The 19,021-nt window shown below is 39.9% G+C and overlaps 1 protein-coding gene across 5 annotated transcripts in view; it reads right to left on the reverse strand.

The window, feature by feature from the left end:
* The window catches only part of PDPK1 (3-phosphoinositide dependent protein kinase 1), a 32,488-nt gene extending 14,773 nt beyond the window's left edge, over positions 1 to 17,715 (reverse strand). The window contains exons 1-5 of one of the 5 annotated variants that reach the window (XM_077786924.2): positions 16,897 to 17,715; positions 5,962 to 6,228; positions 2,270 to 2,312; positions 1,942 to 2,079; positions 568 to 712 (exon numbers count right to left, since the gene is read on the reverse strand). In XM_077786924.2, the coding sequence (XP_077643050.1) occupies positions 568 to 712; positions 1,942 to 2,079; positions 2,270 to 2,312; positions 5,962 to 6,171 (536 nt within the window). In that variant the 5' untranslated portion in view covers positions 6,172 to 6,228; positions 16,897 to 17,715. Of the gene's footprint in view, positions 1 to 567; positions 713 to 1,941; positions 2,080 to 2,269; positions 2,313 to 5,961; positions 6,229 to 8,440; positions 8,492 to 16,007; positions 16,414 to 16,632; positions 16,840 to 16,896 lie in introns of those variants that run through there. The other 4 variants (XM_021543829.4, XM_021543828.4, XM_085591882.1 and 1 more) reach the window with 4 other exon arrangements.
* Between the last annotated feature and the right edge of the window lie 1,306 nt (positions 17,716 to 19,021).

Raw genomic sequence — 19,021 nt, forward strand, 5'->3', positions numbered from 1 at the left:
TTTAAAAACATGAATAATAAAACGTGACTATGCAAACAACATCTTGCATCAAGAACAACTTTGAAAGTACTACTCAAAACTTTGCTAATTTCACCACTTACCTAATTACTGTGCAGCTTTGTGAAAATTGTTCATTCAGTGAAAACTGATATAGATTAATTTTACTTGATTATATACTACACATTAAGCCACACACAAAAAGAATTCTAGTTACTTTTGCTACATAACAGCACAGGAAAAGAAGTAGTTAAACAAAAAGTCAGTTTCTGGTTTTCAGGTCAACCGATGAAGCTTGAAAGTCAAGCTTTGGTAATGTTAATTCAAGGCCAGAAGGCTTTTTTTTACTTTTTCCTGCTCCAACAGTTGGTATAACAGTAATTGGCCCTCCTCCTCAAGTTTGCTGTGTTTAACTACTGATGCTAACTGTGCTAAGGCTGATCAAATGCAATTTTTCTTCTTTATCTTTCCACAAAATCCAACTTTGCTTTTAGCTTCACAAAGAACATTTTTAGGAAAAAAACCACCTCTTACATGATCAACTGCATGTCTGTCTCAACTTTGTATTACCTGTGAATGATTCCTTTGCCATGCAAATACTCCAGGGCTGATACAATTTCAGCAGTATAAAACCTTGTACAGGTCTCATCAAATGAGCCAATTTTGCGTATATACTTTAGCAGCTCTCCGTTTTTGGCATAGCTAAGTCCAAAATCTGAATGTAACTTAGTTAAGGTTTATCTCTAAGCCACTCTAAAACAGAAATTCCCCAAAATCTTATGCTAATGAGAATGCTACTAAAAATACATAACGACAGGAAGAAGTTGGTTAATTTGAAACTTTACAAGTAGCAAGCCCAAGCAATTTCTAAAATATATCAACAACCTAGGACATGGGTCCAAATTTCTTAGCATAGCAAAAATTACATAAAGGGTTAATGTCATAGTATTTCCAGAGCGTGACCTGGATAATTAATTTAAACGGCATACATAATTGCCCTCAGTTATTTACAGTAATAACTGATAGAAGTTAAAAATTGTCCCATCACCTAGAAAGTACCAGAGCAAGTGTTTACACTACACAAAAGAGGCCCTGTGAGCTCATACCATATGATATATAGGGCTTGCCAGCACTATTACCAGCCTTTGTGGAAACCAGAAAACTACTTACTCACCCCAGAAATAGACTGATCTCTACCTTTATGCTTGGCACAGCCAATTCCAAGCAGGAGGTTTAAGAGGAAGTTCACATAATTAATATTTTCTTCACAAAAAAAAAAAAAAGGAAGAAAAGAAAAAAAAAAAAGCCAACTGCCAAGCAATGAGCTTCCAAGATGAAACTGCACTTCGCAATTACTGTTAGAGAGAGCTGGGAAAACAGCAGCTCAAACAGAGGATTCACATCATTCTATAAGCACTTTCATCTTTACATAAAAATTTTAATAATAGCTCTAATTGTAGAAATGAAACTAGTAGGAAATATAGCTGGCTACCCCCATTTTAAAATCAGGAATTACTGTGTTTTACTAGATAGATAGGTGGATATATATGCCCATATATATACATCAGGAATAAAACATTTCTGAAACATTTCTCTACATCCCACCTCCTCCCTCCAACCCAGTTTAGAATTTTAAAATTATTTTTAAACTTAGAATGTTATAAGTCACCCCTCAACATTTACCACATGGACAATTTGTTTAATTGCTCCCCTCTGTCCCACAAGAAACTTACTCTTCTCTTTGACAGGACCCACAGATTCAATCTGCTTAATTTCAGTTAAAAGCATGACTACAAAGCATCACATACATTAAGATATTTTAAATACCTCAAGTTACTTCCATTGTTTCTGTTAGACCATTTTCCAAGGAATCAAAACTGGGCATTGTTATTACACTTTCTTAAGTGTTACAGCAAGTTTTAAGTTTTAATAGGCAAAGGATACATAGCTTTTCATCATCCTGAAACGTGAAGTAGAGTTTCACAAAAAAAGGGTGATCCAGACGGGACATTACATCTCTCTCTCGTGTCACATACGGTACCTTGTTTTCTTTTATGATATGACGTTTTTCTAGAATTTTAACTTAATGAAAAAAAGAGAGAGTAAAAATGCAAGAGGTACAAGTAAATGAAGCCCATCTTGTTTTGGAGTTTTTTGGTTGCATTTAATTAACATGAAACCACTAATTCTGTTCCTTCAACAGGTGTTTTGTAAGTGGACTACATTAATACTGTATTTTCAAGAAGTTTATGTTAAAAGAGTCAATACTTACTGGCATATTCTCTAGAACTTGCCAATTCTCGAGCCAAGACAACCTGTTGCCAGAGGAAAGAAAACGTATTGTAACTGGCCACTAAAGACATACACTAACATTGATCTTCCAGTAGGTAATTGGAACACAGCAAAATATTTAAGCATGTGTTCGTATTATGCTGGCTTCAACAAGACTTCTGCAGAAACTCAGTTCAACCAATGCTTGTTTTGCCAAAAGACTTACACATGTAAGAGTGTAAACACCAAGTTTTTTTTTTCCAGAATTCTGAAGACTGTAATGTAAGTCAACGTAAATTGCCAAATTTTCTCAAAGGGGGAAACAAAAAGCAACAAGTACATTGAGGAATACATATAAAAATAATTTTCATAGTACTTTCCTTAATACAGATGGCAAAGATTGAAAGGTAAATTTTATCCGGACATGCAAAAGTAAGAAGTGAGACAGAACTTTCAACTATTTACAGTTTGTTAAGAAAGAGATTTAAATAAAAGGAACAGAAGACTTCCAATTAGTAGAAGCAAGGGATGAAATTTCAGGCAGGCAGGTTTACGTTTTCAAAGATAAATACTTTCGGAGGAACACAAGGCTCATTTTCAAGACAGAACTCTATAAAAGGCAATTTTAGAGTCAATCTGAAGTCTTCTTGCATGAATTCAACCAATAAACTTGTAAGTTACAATGTTATTGTACAGTTCTTTGTTTTTCTCATTTTAAGTTTATAAACATTTCAACACCTTGCTAAAATCTCAACTTCATACTATTTTTTTTAATCACTGCACCAGGCTTGCTTCTAATCCCTTGCAAAATCAGTTATAACACAGTACTCTAAAATGTTACTACACACACCTGATGCTAAATGTTAGGTATTTAGGAAATCTAAATAAGGCATTTTTTCAGAAGAAAAGAAGTGCATGCAGTTGGACTCTTTAATACTAGAAAATTGACCTCCGTTCAGTAGTAATAGGCAGCCTTAACTTTCTTTAAAATTTCATCTCCTGAAAACACACTGACATTTACAGTATTTGATCAATGAGAATTTCTATTAGAAACATTACAAACAACCAGTCTGTTAACATCTACCTCTCTGCATGAGGAATTTTTGAGATCCTTCTGTGTACACACAGATAAGATGTGCAGCTGAATGAGAATGTTATTAACTTTTCTAATTTTTGCAACTAGGTTTCATCAACCATATCTATCACAAAAGCTTCTGAAAGCAGGTCAGTTTAAAAGGCAGTTATTAAATAAAACCCCACATACACAGAGACCATACTCAGATGGCAGAAGGGATCAGCTGACACAGATAAAAATATATCTTGGCAAATTAAGCTAAAGACTCACTCTCTTCCAGTCCTGCACTGTATCCAATTTTTTTTAACCACTGTATTTCACAGGTATTACCCACACACACTGATATTGAACAGCTGTGTTCTAAGTACACTGAGCACTTACCTGATAGCAGGAATACTTTGGTACCCTCAAGCTCCTTCCTCACCAATCAAATCTGAGCATACCATATATCTTAATTTCCTTTTAACTAATAATCCAGAAAACCACAGTAGATATGCTCAAAAAACAAACAAACAACTCCTCAGAGGTACACATTAATACAATGTCTCTGTTATCAGGGGCTTGAATCTTATCCACCCTATGGGAGGAAGTAATATCAATAAGGAATGTAAATTCTATAGAAAGAAATTAGACATTAACTGGATAGCTTAAAAAAAAAAAGCCATGAAACTAACAGAAAAACAAATGCATTCACAGAACTTGTAGAATGTATAAGTTGTAATTTCAGACAACAGCAAGGCAAGAAATGTAGTTAAACATCCCAAATCAAAGGAAAGGAAGAGGAAGGGGAGATAGGTAGAGCAGAGAACCTTCAGAGGCTACAAAGCTACAAATAACTGCCAACATACCTGGCATATATCATGACCAAGCCCCACTCTAAACTTAAACAAATACTTCAGGCTGCTAGAGATTAAATCTGCATTTAAGAACTGGTTTTGGTCAGACAATCATACTTCCTTAGAGCTCCTGTTTTTAAGAAATGCCTCATTTATAGGTAGAGACAAAACTAAGGTGGAATATGCATGTACCCACCATATTGAAAGGGGTGAGCTACATAACATGCCTCCTTAATCATGAGAATTACAATTTTGCCACCAATAACAGATATTGTTCTGAAAGAAGCCTGAAGCTGTCTACAAAGCAACTAGATTCTCATTAGTTTAAAAGAGCAGAACAACAAGTAAAAGACCGGGTATTTCTGTGTTTGTTTATATCAGGCATGATATAAAGGTCCAAGAAGTTGCAGCTGTAGAAGAAGATCCCACAAAATTGGAGAGTGCTCTGAAGCAAAACTCTGAAGCTACATCATGTGTATCTCTGTTGAATTTAAAATGCAGCCCTGGCATAAGGTAGGAGCTTGTGGTAGCTTAACAGAAGTCCAAGAAAATGGAATATGTTCATTATGACCTTGAAGAAAATGTTTGGGTTTTTTTTTATCTGAAGCTGTCATTGGATATATGGCAATATGAGAGCACCTATTTTTTGAGATAAATACTTTTTAGTTAGAATACTGATGAGGATCTTGGGGAGTACAGTCAGATCTCTAAGTCTACAACCATATTTAATATGAACAAACCATATGCTTTTTAACAAGATGTTTTGATGATGACAAAGATACATGCCTCACAGATCAAATGCTCTGAAGTTAATTCATCAGAGGGTTGTGCTCCTGTCCAGGAAGACAGGTAGCAGAGTGCTGGACAAAGTTTATTCAGAGTCTGGGCTAAGCCCTATGAATTTCTCTACCTACATGGAACATGGCATTAACTTTCAGAGATCAAAGGCAGAAATGAAAAGTGTACTACTGAAGCAAAGTGTCTGGTATACCCAAACCACCACAACTCTCTTGGATGCTTTAAGGAAACCTGCAAATTATGCAAACTATGTCTTTGAACACAAATTACTCTTGACGAGTACTAGAGGCCTGCAACCTAAACACTGCAGTAGGCCGTACTGGAAGAACCAGAAAACCCCAACAAGTATATGAAAAAGATACAGAAATATTATTATTTTACAACTGGGAAACTACCAAACCATCATATGAAAGTATTAAATGCTTCATGGATTCATTAAGGTAACACTTAAGTAATTCATTTTTGTGCAATGCTGTGGATGTGAGAAACAAACCATTTAAGGCTACTGAACACAAACATACTGACTGTGACTCACTAAATCCTCAAGGACCAGGGGCTGAGTAAGAATACTGGAGAAGTATTGGTGCTCTTTCTTTTGAAAGGATCTGGCAGTACCTCCTGCCATAGACAGGACATAGCATAATTTTTACCACAAGTTCCTAGACCAATTCCAATCCTTTATATCAAACTTTTTACATAACCTATTATGGCTATCACACTTACATCAGAAAGGAATTTTGATTAAACATCCAAGCATCAAGTTGTCAGGACTCAACAGGACTTTTGATCAATTTAAGAGGAGCTTAAAAAAAAAAATCACCACCCATATTTAGGGTGACAATTTTAATAGTTAAGCTTAAATCCACTATATCCTATTCATTTACTCTTCAAGCTGTGCTCCCCACATTTCAATCTTATCAATCTTACACAACAAATTTTCAAGTTTATCTAGGATATGTCACTTCTTATGAAAAGTCAAGTTACCGTTGAAAAAGATCCTTCACCAAGAATTTTCCCAAATTTGAAGTCATCAGGTCGTTTCTTTCGAGGCTGTGGAGGCTGCTGTCCTGTATGTTGCTGCAAGGAGTTTGAATTAGATCTTGATTCAGGTGCTGTGCCCTCCATGTTAGATCCCTGTCTGCTGCCACAAGCGGAAATGACAGTAGTGCTGGAATCTGCTTGGTTCCTCACCATTGAAGGTGATGAACAGGAGCATAAAACCACACTTGACTGGATTGGAACAGCATCATACTGAAAAGAGAAAATTAAACTATTATTCCCATACCCGACATAATTACCATGCACAACTGTACTTTATTTCTATACACAGATCATAAATATTCTTCTTTGAAAGGATTATCATGAAAAATCTCTTTAGGAGTGAATAAAAGTATTTATGTTGGAAATGGCAACAATTTGATAAATAATTCTTTTTAGGTCATGCTGTCATATAGCCAGAGGTCAAACATCTGAACACTTTAATTCAAGAATGCTTTTTTTAAACTCAAAAAAATGCTCCTAACACCAAGTTATCAAATTCCATGGCATCTTCTCCTATGAATAACATTACCTTAAATTCCTAGTCCTACAATAAACATCTGTATGTACCAGTAACATTAGTTCAGAGATCCAAGTTACAATGAACTCTAAACAAATACATGGAAACTTTAATGGAGACAAAGGACACATTCTTAATTTTTTACTCAGAATTTCACTTTCTCTGGTAGTATTTCTCCTTAGTACATATTGGGGAAGGCCATAACATAAAAAGGCAGATCAGGTGGAGGGTTTAATAATCAGCAACACCTAAAGCTTTTTTCGAAGAATGCTCTGGTTCATGACCTTTTAAAAACAAGGGAGATTGCATCACTTAAATTGCATATATGGCCACATAAAGACAACCCAACTGCAAAACAAAAAGAACAGACATAGCCCAGAAAACAGCAAATACAAGAAGACACAATCTTAAAACTAATTAATGTAACATACAAAGCAAATTGTCATTTGGTACACGTTTATCAATTTTCCCTAAGTAAGATAAAGGAACCTTGTGGAGTTGCTTTTTGCCCCTTTCGGTAGTACACCACAATTAGTGTGTCAGGGACTGCTTCTGATGTTTTCCTTGAAACTGTCCAGAAAACATAAACAAACAGGAGAGCTCTGCTAAACTACTGCTGACAAAAAAAAAAATAAAAATTGTATGTAAACAGAGGAATTATTTAAGAAAGTTAACACCATTTTTAAAATTTCAGTAGTCTAACATGCATCAAGAAGAATGAAACTATGACTTAATGAAAATCACCTAATCTCAAAACACATGCATTGTACAACCATGTCAGAGAGTCTGTAACATACATCATGTTACCAAATTAAAAATTACTTCTCACAAAAAGAATATTTTTACCTCATGAACTTCAATATGAAAGTTTTCTGCATTTGTGTCAGAAACCACCTTGGAAGGGAATTGGATTGGCACTCACTCATGCAGATGGTCTTAAGGAACCTAGTTCCCAAACAGCATTTGGCTGTGCTCTGTGCAGTAGAGAAATGCTGCCTTTATTTACTGCTAAAACTGATACTATAATTATGCATATACACATTAAAGTGTATGTGCTGTAGGTCACAGTTCTTTTTATGCCTTATATACATATATTTTAGCTGACACCTTATGCAGAGTAACTATTGTCCCCAGAATTTTCATGTCCCAGATGAATCACCTCTCCTTCAGATAGCTATTCACACAGCAGCGTGTCTAAAGATACACACTAGCTAGAATTAAAAACAGATTGTACCCTTTCCCATCAATACTGCAGCAAGACTGACACAAGCATGAGTGCTCAGCAACTGAAGCGATGCCAGTATAAAAACCATCCCATCAAATGAAATACAGTAAATAAAACACATACACACAGATTAAATACCAAGATCTAAATTATGAACAGGTTCCAGTCATAAATGAGGTTTTACAGGAAAATAAAGCAGTAGCATTGCAGGGGTGGAGGGGTCTGATTAGATTTCACAGCTAGCAAGATCACCTTGAAAAAGCAAACAAGCAAGAAAAACATCCACCCCAAAAGCATCACAGCACTGTGATAAAGGGGGGCAAAGGTGCTGGATGCAGTGTGTTTCGTTACACAGTAGCTGAAACTAAGTCACAATTAATATCAAGTATAGAAAAATCCTGAGGGAAGAGACAGGAGTAAAGGACTTTGTAGGAAAAGAAGGTTATTTTCAGCCAGAGTACAACATCAATTAGTCCCCTGACTTTCTCAAAGGAAAGTCAAAATTAGGAACAAGGAGGACAGAGGAATATGCAATAGATTTAAAAGGATCAGTTACCTAAGAAATTACAGAACTATGCAACTAGGTTTGCATCTCAACATCTACTGAAAAAAGTAATTCCTACACTTGCCCTTTCATACCCCATATAGTCTTCTTTAGTATTTTGTCCAGTATTATTTACCTTCTCAGTTTTACTTTGAAAGGCTCCAAAAAACATGTCTGCAGAAATATATGCATCTTCATACAGGTTTTCACATATGCCTAAAACAGAATACAGGCCAGCTTATCTGATGTAACCCTATACCATAGTCTTTTGTAAAAATCAGACTCAAAATCCTTCTTCTGCCAGATGCAGACATTTTTTTAGTGAGATACAAGGTCAGTAACTGAAATTTAAAATATTCTAAATTGCATCTGCAGTTCTCAGAAGCTTGAGGATCCTTTCCTTCTAGCAATTATCAACATTTCTCAGCTGGCAGCCAGTGAAAGCACAGATCCTCACATGGTAACAACAGACTGAGCTATTGCATGTCATGTATCACCATGGACCATACTGATAACCACTGATCTAGCAGTGCTATCTCTTTAAAAACTAGTCTCTAACACTACTTTCCCAAGCCCTTAAGGGTTCTCCTTTTCATTTACTTTCATATAGAATTAGTTTCATTCTAAGTGCAACATACTTGAGTTTTAAAACCTTTCAAGGAAGAAAATAACAAATCTGCTGAATATATGTGGCATTATAGATTAACAGTAATTTCAAAATCTCCATGAAGTAGTTTTCATTAAATAACTAGAAACAAGATTCCTTCTATTTATACATGAAGTACTAATACTGTTCTTTTCCCCACTTGTCTGCAAACAGTAGAAATAAACTTTACATAAACTGGAGTCAATGCAAGAAGCTTACTAGATAGGATCACATTTTTCTCTTCCTCCCTGCCACCCAAACGGACTCATACCTTTTCCCTTTGCAATTCAGCATTTTGACAACAGCACTATCACTACAATTGTTAATGTATTTATATGCATCAAACACATACCACACTTCTCTAAAGCAACAACCACAACGGCATCTCCACTAGCTTTTTCCCACCACAAAATCTGCAACAGTATTTTCCTGAGACTATTCTATCAACACTGACAGCAGCAAAAAATACTTTTAGAGACTGAGCTTCTAAAACTTCCAGTATCCTTTACTTCTGTACTAAGTGACAGGATGTTGAACACTGAAGATGACTGAGAACATCTTTGCTATTGCTGAAATTCTACTAGCAAGATCTATTACAAAGAAAATCAGTATGAACAGGATCCTGATCTCTTAGCTGTCTGATACACTGAGTCTGACTGCTGACTATTACGGAATCTCAAGCTGCATTAATACATGATCACAAAACCTCTTCCATCTAACTACTTATAAAGCTAATTTTTTTGGAAGCAGACCTTGGCAACAAAGTATTTTCTACATAAAGCAACATGACCTTTAAACTTCAATTGGTACATTTGTTTTGATTATAAATAATGCTAATGAGACTATAAGCTAGAAGATTAGCACAACCCAAGATTCTGCTAAAGACAGTTTAAGGTTTGGCCTGAGCTATTTTGTAAACTGTTTTGACCTTGTCATGTAAGATGAAAGTTCTGAAAGTGAAATTTATTTTGTATTGCTTACAATTTAAACATTGACAACCTGGAGTTTTGAAGTGAAAAAAACCAAAAAGCTAAGCAGTCCTATTTAGTATGTTATTTTCATGGCACACTGGTGCTTCAGAGGGTTGAAAAAGATACACCAACTGCATATGACACACATCTCATATCTGAAAAAGAGCATCAGAAGGGATAAGGGGATGATTAACAGATATTATACACAGCTTTTCCACTGGCCTCCTCCACCCTCATATCCCACAATTAAAATGTTAACCTTCTCTATGTTCCCCAATACCTAGTTGTGACAGTCTCCAGTTCAAAGGTTACTGTGTAACACACCCTGAGAGCTCCAGTATATTCCAAAAGAAAAAAGCAACTGATCGGAGGTCAAATACTTAGATGGGCCTGAAGATATGTCCTGAAACTATACCTCGTAGTACCTAAAAAGTCTGCAGGCAAAAGCAGTGTAGTTCAGGTAAATGAAACTCAAGATACAAATCCACTGATTCAGAGTAACAAAATCCAACTAAAGGCTTCATGTTTCAGTGCAGAGAGCACAGTACAGTTTGCACCAATAAATACCAATCCCATACAGGAGCTGTTTGCAGGAAATGTAATGATTATTGTGTGATCCCTATCAATATTTAACACCAGTTTTCCTTTCATAAATTCTGTTGCTGCACCAGAGTGAAGTATCCTCAATGAAGAAAACCCAGAGCAATAATAGATAGCACACTTTCATAAACTGCAGTAAACATCAGTTCTCAGACATTATATGCTCATGTCTATTTATGCTCTGGATGCCTGTCTAAAACTGTATTGTCAGACTTTCTGCTAAGTGACCAACAGCATCCTCTTTCTATTAACCAATTGTACATGCATCTGTATAAAGAAAATATACTGACTAATGAAACCCCATTGCGTGGCATTTCTCTTTATATGCACTTTGAATATGCTTAGAAGTTCGTCAGATAATCTCAAGACTGTAACAGTACATCTATCTGCCAAAATTATTATTGCCTTTAAGTAATTAAAATACTAGCCTAAAGAGAAAAAAAAAATGTTCATTAGAAAAGGTCACTACATGCTACCAGTCTGTCTTTTTACTGTAACATAAAATAAAGCATGTAATGAACAGGACAAAACTCACAGTAAGTCAAGTCTCAGAAGTACTTTGAATGCATCACACAGCTCGTTAACTGTTCACCCACTTAACAGGTTAACTTTGACACCAAAATACATACAGCCATATTAAAACATCACCATAATTGGGAGGTATTTAAAGACATGTACTGTGCTCACAGTTTCAGCTTGACAGAAGTTCAACATGACTTATAAGAGCCAAATACTTCTCTCAAAAAAAAACCACAAACCAAAAAAACCCCTAAAAAACAAAACAAAACAAAACACCACCAGGAAACCAGGACACGCTTTTCTGTAGAGTTTTTTGAAGACAATAGTAAGCAATTTCTTCAAACTGAAGCAAACAAACCTCACTCTATGTATTAGTTATTTGTAGATATTTAAAAAGCATTAACATCAAACATTAATCTTGTGATCTCATGTAGCAGTGGCTTGCATTTATGTTGCATAGAGCTGCATCAGCACTTTTTCAAACCTCATCATCCAATGGCATCCAAAAGATTACTGTAGAGAACTTAAAATTTAGCACATCAGCCAACAAACTGCCCTTTTAACACCACATATCTTGAAGAAACTGACTTTCACAGTCAGCAAAACAGTCTGAAACCAGACAATTTGTCAAAATCTATACTTTGATGAAGGTTCATAAATGGTTACCAACTATTACATTTAAATGAACGTATTCAAATCTCATAGTTCAATTATAAAAACAATTTTAACACAAATTCATTTTGCAAGAGAATCAGAAATCATATCTAGTTATGGTGAAGTTTTTTGATCTCAGAAGTTGCCACATGAAAAATCTATTGTTTAAAGACCATTTTTATGAATTAACTATGCAAATTTCAAAAGCATTTAGCTGCATAAAAGCAAAGGGTTTTTGTTGTTCTTGTCCAGACAGACTGCTATGCTAACTGATTAAAGAAGTCTAGGCTCTAATCCACCAAAACAACTATGCTCACCTTCATGCCCAGTGTAATTTGAAATCTCTCTAATGCTGAAAGGTAAGCACTGAAGTATTGCATAAAACTGTTCCCCCCAAAAATCTCTTAATAAAATATCCTGGTAGAAATAACCATAATTTAAAAGACAATAAAACAGCTTTAAAAATCATGTCCTGGTAACACATTTCAAGACTAAAGACTGCACAAATTAATGGAAGGAGAAAGCTTGAAAACTTCAAGCTTTCCCCTATTTTACCTAAAATGGCTGGTACCTGTGCAGTAGCAGCAAACAGAAGTACTGTTTGTCTACTGTCATTTCTTGCTTTGTGCAGTAAATCCATAACACAATTCATCCATAAGCGAGTAATGAGGATATCAGCATCATATTATATTTGCAAAAATATAACCAAGAGGCTCAATGCTTTGGAAGCACAGAGAACACCTCTACATTTTTAGATTTTTTGATCTTTAGGGAATAAAGGTATTTTATCCACAAGACCGTTTTCACTTCTAGAGAAATTTATTCTTCACATACCAAGTAATGCTGATCCAAAATTTTAGTTTATGCAAAGGCCTTTTCTAAATTTGAATACTTTATATACAGTGGTATTTCTTGCCACTGACTTCCAAGATTCTAATTCCAAAATCAGGTAGGGATTAAAGCTAATGAAAGGATTTATAAGAACCTGCCTATCAGCCAGTTACCCTCTAACCTCCTCTACTGCTAAGCAAAGCATTAAGTTCCAATCATCTTCAGAGACAGACTATTTAAGGCCTCCTTCCACTGCCTAGTATTTCAAAACAAATCAGAAACAGGAAACCACTAAAATCTCCAAGAACCTAAAGTCAGCCTATAGCCCAAACAGCCATAATGTAAACAAACCACTGAGAATTAATTTAACATAAACAGATCTAGACTAGCTCACAAGAAAACAAAAGCAATCTGTGATCGCAATAGTCTAGATCCCCAGGATACACCACCAGCTACCTCACAAGGCACACTGGTAACCAGGTGCTGCACAGCATAGACGGAGGCTCAGGCTAGCAAACACAAAAGGGCTTCCTATGCCAGGCTCCTTGCTAGCAGCTACAGGAGGCGAAGAGAACAGCTTGGGGTGAAGAACAGAGAAGCAGACACACCAAGGTGGCAGTATATAGATGAAGTGTACGTACAAAGGATTCATGGCACGGACAAGAACTGTAAATTCCTGCAGGATTACTAAAGAACCAAACACTGAATTTAGTATTTTTTCAGAAGAATGCACTAAGCAAGTTAATCCTTTCAATTTTTCACCATAAGGAATTATAAAATATTTGCAAATAAAGTATTTACAGCTTGTCTTTTAAAACAGAATTCTAAAATTCAATACTTACTCACACAGCAAACCACTTATTTGCTACAGCAATTCTGAGTAGAATTCATATCGCGTGAAAAATAAGGTTCTAGACCAAATAGCTAGCTTTGTGCATTTTGTTTCAAGTCCTTTCAGGTGCTTTAGATTGCAGTAAGTTTCTACAAGCTTACCTGCAAGTAAGATGTGAGAAAGGGAAGTGGGAAAGGAGGAAAATCTTCTTCCCCTTTTTTCCTTCTTTATTATATATACATAATCTAACCTGGCCACTTGAAAAGAAGGTTTTTTACATTTGGAATATCAGAAACAATAATTCCTTTGCATCATACATATTCTTTGGAAAACTCCAATATGAAGAACTTGGAAAAGGATTTTATCTTTCAAACATAGTGTTTTCTAAATTAAGATCACTCACGTATTTTCTGAATGCAATAAGTGTGCTAGTTCTACACCAATCCATACAGTTTTTCTTGACAAATATATATACAAATACAAGCTTACTGTTAAAAAAAAGGTATTACTAAAATACTTCACATATTCACAGACCAAATTTATATTTATTACTTTGCCATTTTACCACATTTTTCAGTCTAGCAAAGTGATTGTGCCCCTGGTTTCATGCCTTCTGTACAAAAATTCCCGCAAGTACCTCAGCAGTCAGCATCCCTTCCCAAGATTTTCTGGAAATGCTGCCTTCTAACTGATCTGCTTTAGAAAAGTGCAATGAGCCTGAGCCTGCATGGTATCTTACAATACCCAGCTACATTAGTCTACCTGTAGAGTTCCAAGAGCTAAATTAAACTTTAGTTCTGGCACTGTAATGGATCAATAACCCAAAGAAAAATAGAAAAAAATTGTTAAAAAAATTTAAAACGTCTACCCACATAGTAGAATCATGGTTTAGTAAAACATCCCTATTATACTCAGATTATTCTGTGGATCATGTCCTTTCCACTAGCTCTAAGAACGTTTAATCTTAGAAACATGAATGCATATAAAACTGCTCCTCTTAAAACTTCTGATTTTTCCACCTTTAAGCACCTTTTCAACATCCATGTCTTCTATTATTTTCTATTCCTGCAGCCTGTTTTGGTAAAGGATTTGATGCCTAGAACATTTACTGAAAACTTATGCCAATTAAAAGCCCATACATGAATGATAAAGACTAGTCATGGCTTTATGATGAAAACCAAGAAGAAAAGAACATTAAATAGAGAGGCTTGAAGGGTTTTCCCTACATATGTATCCGGAAGTTTTGCACCTACAAATAACTACAAACAGAACTGTTAACATAGTGTAATCTAATTCTTAACATAGATGCAAAACATGCTCTGTGAGCCCAATTCTTTGAAAAGTGTAGTTCATATTAGTTCCACTGGGAGAATAAAAAGAAGCTAGCAATTTTGTTCAGCCTGATCCATGATACACAATAAGCTTTATCAGGTCAGAAACACTGGCAGAATCTAATAATTGCTAGTGCAACTGAACAGTCCAGTTAAGATGTTGCTGCAAATGAAGATGTTAATTACCATACTTCCAGACTTCTTATTTTGTGAGGACGGGCACTTCTTGGTTTGAGACCCAATATACTCACAATAAGATTAACAGCAATTAACTAACATCACACTGGAATCGGCGACTAAAGCTGCACTAAAATACTTTCCTCCTTAGAAGTACAACTCCCTCCTTATGTCACATCTTCAGAAAATAATGGAACATTTTAGGAATTGCCTGTATTTACAAAAGTACAGAAAACTGTATTGGCAGAGAATTGCTCGAATGTTCCTTTCAAAGCTGTGCTCTATTCACACCTCCTATCCCTAATCCCTCTTATTCATTTACAATTCAGTAATCACAGAATTAATTATGTCATTAACTCCATCACATAAACATCAACAGTAACTTGCGCAGTCTCAGAATTACTGGATTTCCCATATTTGAAAACATCTGAATTACCAAAAGATTAGCTAAATTGGGCCACCTGTATCTGGTACTGCCTGTCAGTACACTCACCTGACCAGGAAAATATTAAATTGAATGGAAAAGGAATGAAAAAGAATTATCCTGACAAAATATCCTAATTTTACCTAAATAATCATCAGTTAAGTTCTTAATTTTCCCCCTCTCTGCATGTTTTTCTTGTGGGCAAGGACCTAAATTGTATATAGAAAAGGAACAGAAATGCAAGTATTTTGAGAAAAAAAAAAACAAAAAATATAATCAAAAATTGATTTATCTCATAGTCCTTGACGTAGCATTTATGTGCTCTGTAAAGCTATTCCCACAGTATTTTTCATCTTCAGTGAATAAATACGATTTTGTGTAATACCCTGATGAAAAAAAAAATCACTGAGCATGAAGAGGAGAGCACACTGAAACAGCATGTCAAGAATAACACTACTGTGCTATTCTCCACAGAAAACCCTCCTTAACCAATTCCAGCTCATGAAAAGGTTTTAAGTGCTGCAGAATGAAGCTTGGCAACTTGCAACTGACAGAACACAAGACCCAAAAGCACAGCACCATGCACATGAGGATAAGGGACATATCACTGCCAGGTAATTTTGCCAACACAAGTGAAAGCTGGTGATTCTTTTTCTTTTCATTATGAAATGCCTATGCTAACTGAACTATATAACTTATAACACAAAAGAAGATTTACCATTACCACGTCTGTACACCAGCTACAACTCCATCTTCTAGATATGCCACTGCACACAAACCGAGTTTACGCTGTCAGACTAACGTAAACAACTGCATTTGAAACGGCGTCCTACTGTGACCCTCGCGAGGTTCCTCACGCGTTTGTTCCTACTACAAAATAAATCGATTACAGAGTGACAGGTAGCTCTCACAGGGCAACAACGCCTGTTCTCCCGTCGGGAGACGGACCGGCATAGCCACGCCAACGCCCCGGACCGGAACCGAAAACGGAGGTTCGCGAGAGGCCGCGGTGCGGCCCCTGCACCATCGGCCTCAGCTCCTCCCGCGAACGGGCCACGCTCGGGGAAGAGCGGAGCCCTCCCGCGAGACCCGCGGCGACCCAGGAGCGGGGAGCGCAAGAAGGACCGCGAGCAGCAAGACGAGAGCGGCCCCAAGCCCGGCAGCGCCCGCGCACCCGCCCTGCTCCAGCGGGCGCAGGAGGCGGGCCGTTCGCCAAAGCCCACCGCGACCCCGTTGCCACCAGAGCGCCGGGCACGGGCCGCCACCTCTCACGGGCCGGCCCGTAAGCCCGGGCCTACTTATTCCCCGAGCATCCCGAGGGCCGCGGCTCCGGGCAGACTCACCAGGGGGCTGCCGGTGCCGGCCATAGGCCGCCCGTCCCGCGGGCCGCTCCCCGCGCCCGGACTCACCAGGGGGCTGCCGGTGCTGGCCATGGCCCGCCCGGCCTGGCGCCGCTCCGCTCCCGTTCCGCGCCAGGCGCTCGGCCCAACCGGAGCCAATGGGGCGCCCGCGTCCCCCGCCCCTGACGTCACCACAACAATCCCCCCGCCGCGGGCGGGCCTTCCGCGCACTGCGCTCGCTCATTGGTGGCGGTCACTGTCACTCACATTCGGGCTAGGCCACGGCGTCCCCCGGCAGCCCCAGCGCCCGAGCCGAGCGGAGGGTGCGCACTTGCGGGCTGACGCCCCCCGGAAGTTGCGAGCGAGGGCGGAACCGGGCGGGCGGCCCCGACGCCTCCGCCGGCTCTGGGGACGGCGGCGTCAGCGCGGCGGGCGGGGGTGCCGCGCCCTCCGCACAGCTCGGAACTGAAGTGCGTCATAAATGCAACTCCAGTGCGGGTGTTCGCTCCTGAGAACCCGCCTCGTCTGCATAACACCCGCGGTCCCTCGCCAGTTGTGACAGGCTGTTTTCCCTGCAGTGCGGTCCGGCCTGTTAACGGCTTCCTGTCAGTGCTTGTGCGAGCCCGCCGGCGAGGCCGGGACGGACGGGCCAGCGGTGCACAACGCTGCAGCGAACAAATTCAGTTTGTCAAGGAATTCCTAGGGTTGTGAGGGATTACTCAAAAGGATGAGGAAGGCAAAGACCATCTAGTTTACTGAACATCAGAATCTGCAAGATACAGATATTCAGCTTCAAATGGGGGTGGCGTGGAGGGCCAGGGTAACTGCCGTGTCCCAGGGTTGATCCACTTTTTTCAGAAAGATTTTTTTTAAGAGCCGGCCTAAATCAGCTTTCATGTATGACAATTTTCTCATCCTTCTGCAGATGAGTAGAACAATTGATCATAATCTTGTAGGTTGGATGCATGGATCAGTGGATGTGTATGTCTGTGTGGGGCGTTTTATTGTAAGCCTACATTTGCTATTCAGACTATCCATATTTTAGGCCTCTCAGAGAAACTGCCGAGTACCAAAAAGCTTCTGTGTAACTTAGGGCAGTAGTACTGTGACTGTGTGTGTAGCTACTTAGAGTCGGGGGAGGTGAGCGCTGCCGGGACACGGGAGGAACCGCCGTGATCCGCCAGCAGGGGGCGGCCACGCGCCGAGGGGCAGCGCGCTGGGCCGGGGAGGGGGACGCTGCCCCGGGAGCGGAGACACTGCCCTGCGACTGGGGGGACACTGCCTGGGGAGGGGGACACTGCCCTGGGAGTGGGGGGACGCTGCCCCGGGAGCGGAGACACTGCCCTGGGACTGGGGGGACACTGCCTGGGGAGGGGGACATTGCCCTGGGAGTGGGGGGACGCTGCCCCGGGAGCGGAGACACTGCCCTGCGACTGGGGGGACACTGCCCCGGGACTGGGGGGACACTGCCCGGGGAGGGGGACATTGCCCTGGGAGCGGAGACACTGCCCTGCGACTGGGGGGACACTGCCCCGGGACTGGGGGGACACTGCCCTGCGACTGGGGGGACACTGCCCCGGGACTGGGGGGACACTGCCCCGGGACGGGGGGGACACTGCCCTGCGACTGGGGGGACACTGCCCCGGGACTGGGGGGACACTGCCCGGGGAGGGGGACATTGCCCTGGGAGCGGAGACACTGCCCTGCGACTGGGGGGACACTGCCCCGGGACTGGGGGGACACTGCCCCGGGAGCGGAGACACTGCCCTGGGACGAGGGGGACATTGCCCTGGGACTGGGGGGGACACTGCCCGGGGGGGGGGACACGCTGCCCCGGGAGCGGGGACACTGCCCTGGGACTGGGGGGACACTGCTTGGGGAGGGGGACACTGCCCCGGGAGGGGGGACATTGCCCCGAGAGGGGGGACACTGCCCCGGGGAGCAGAGACACTGCCACATCCACCCAAGGGGGCTAATCCAAATATAACCTGCCTGAAGTCCAGGCCCAGGGGCCATGAAGAGACACAAAACCAGAACTGAAGACTGTGTCCCTCAGACCTAGGTGGAGGCTAAATATAGCTCTCATGCCCTGGGCAGTTTATGGGAGTAGAAGTCCCAGGTGAGACAGACAAATCAAACCAAACCAACCCAACAACCCTCAAACACACCACCAGAAAGCATACCTACAATTAAACTAAAATCTTTGTCACAGAACATTTTCAGCTCCTTAGTGACTTACAAGCACTACTTAAATATCTTCCAAAACAGTTTGTTTTGGCAAAACTCAAAAGAAGAAAAAGGGGGAAATGCTGTCTACTTTGTTCTGGTTGCAGTCAATACATATAGCATGCACTCAGTAGTCCCAGGATATGAAAGGCTTCACAGGTTTGAC

Source organism: Lonchura striata, chromosome 14 (assembly GCF_050655825.1).
Source record: "Lonchura striata isolate lonStrDom1 chromosome 14, ASM5065582v1, whole genome shotgun sequence".
NCBI lineage: Eukaryota > Metazoa > Chordata > Aves > Passeriformes > Estrildidae > Lonchura > Lonchura striata.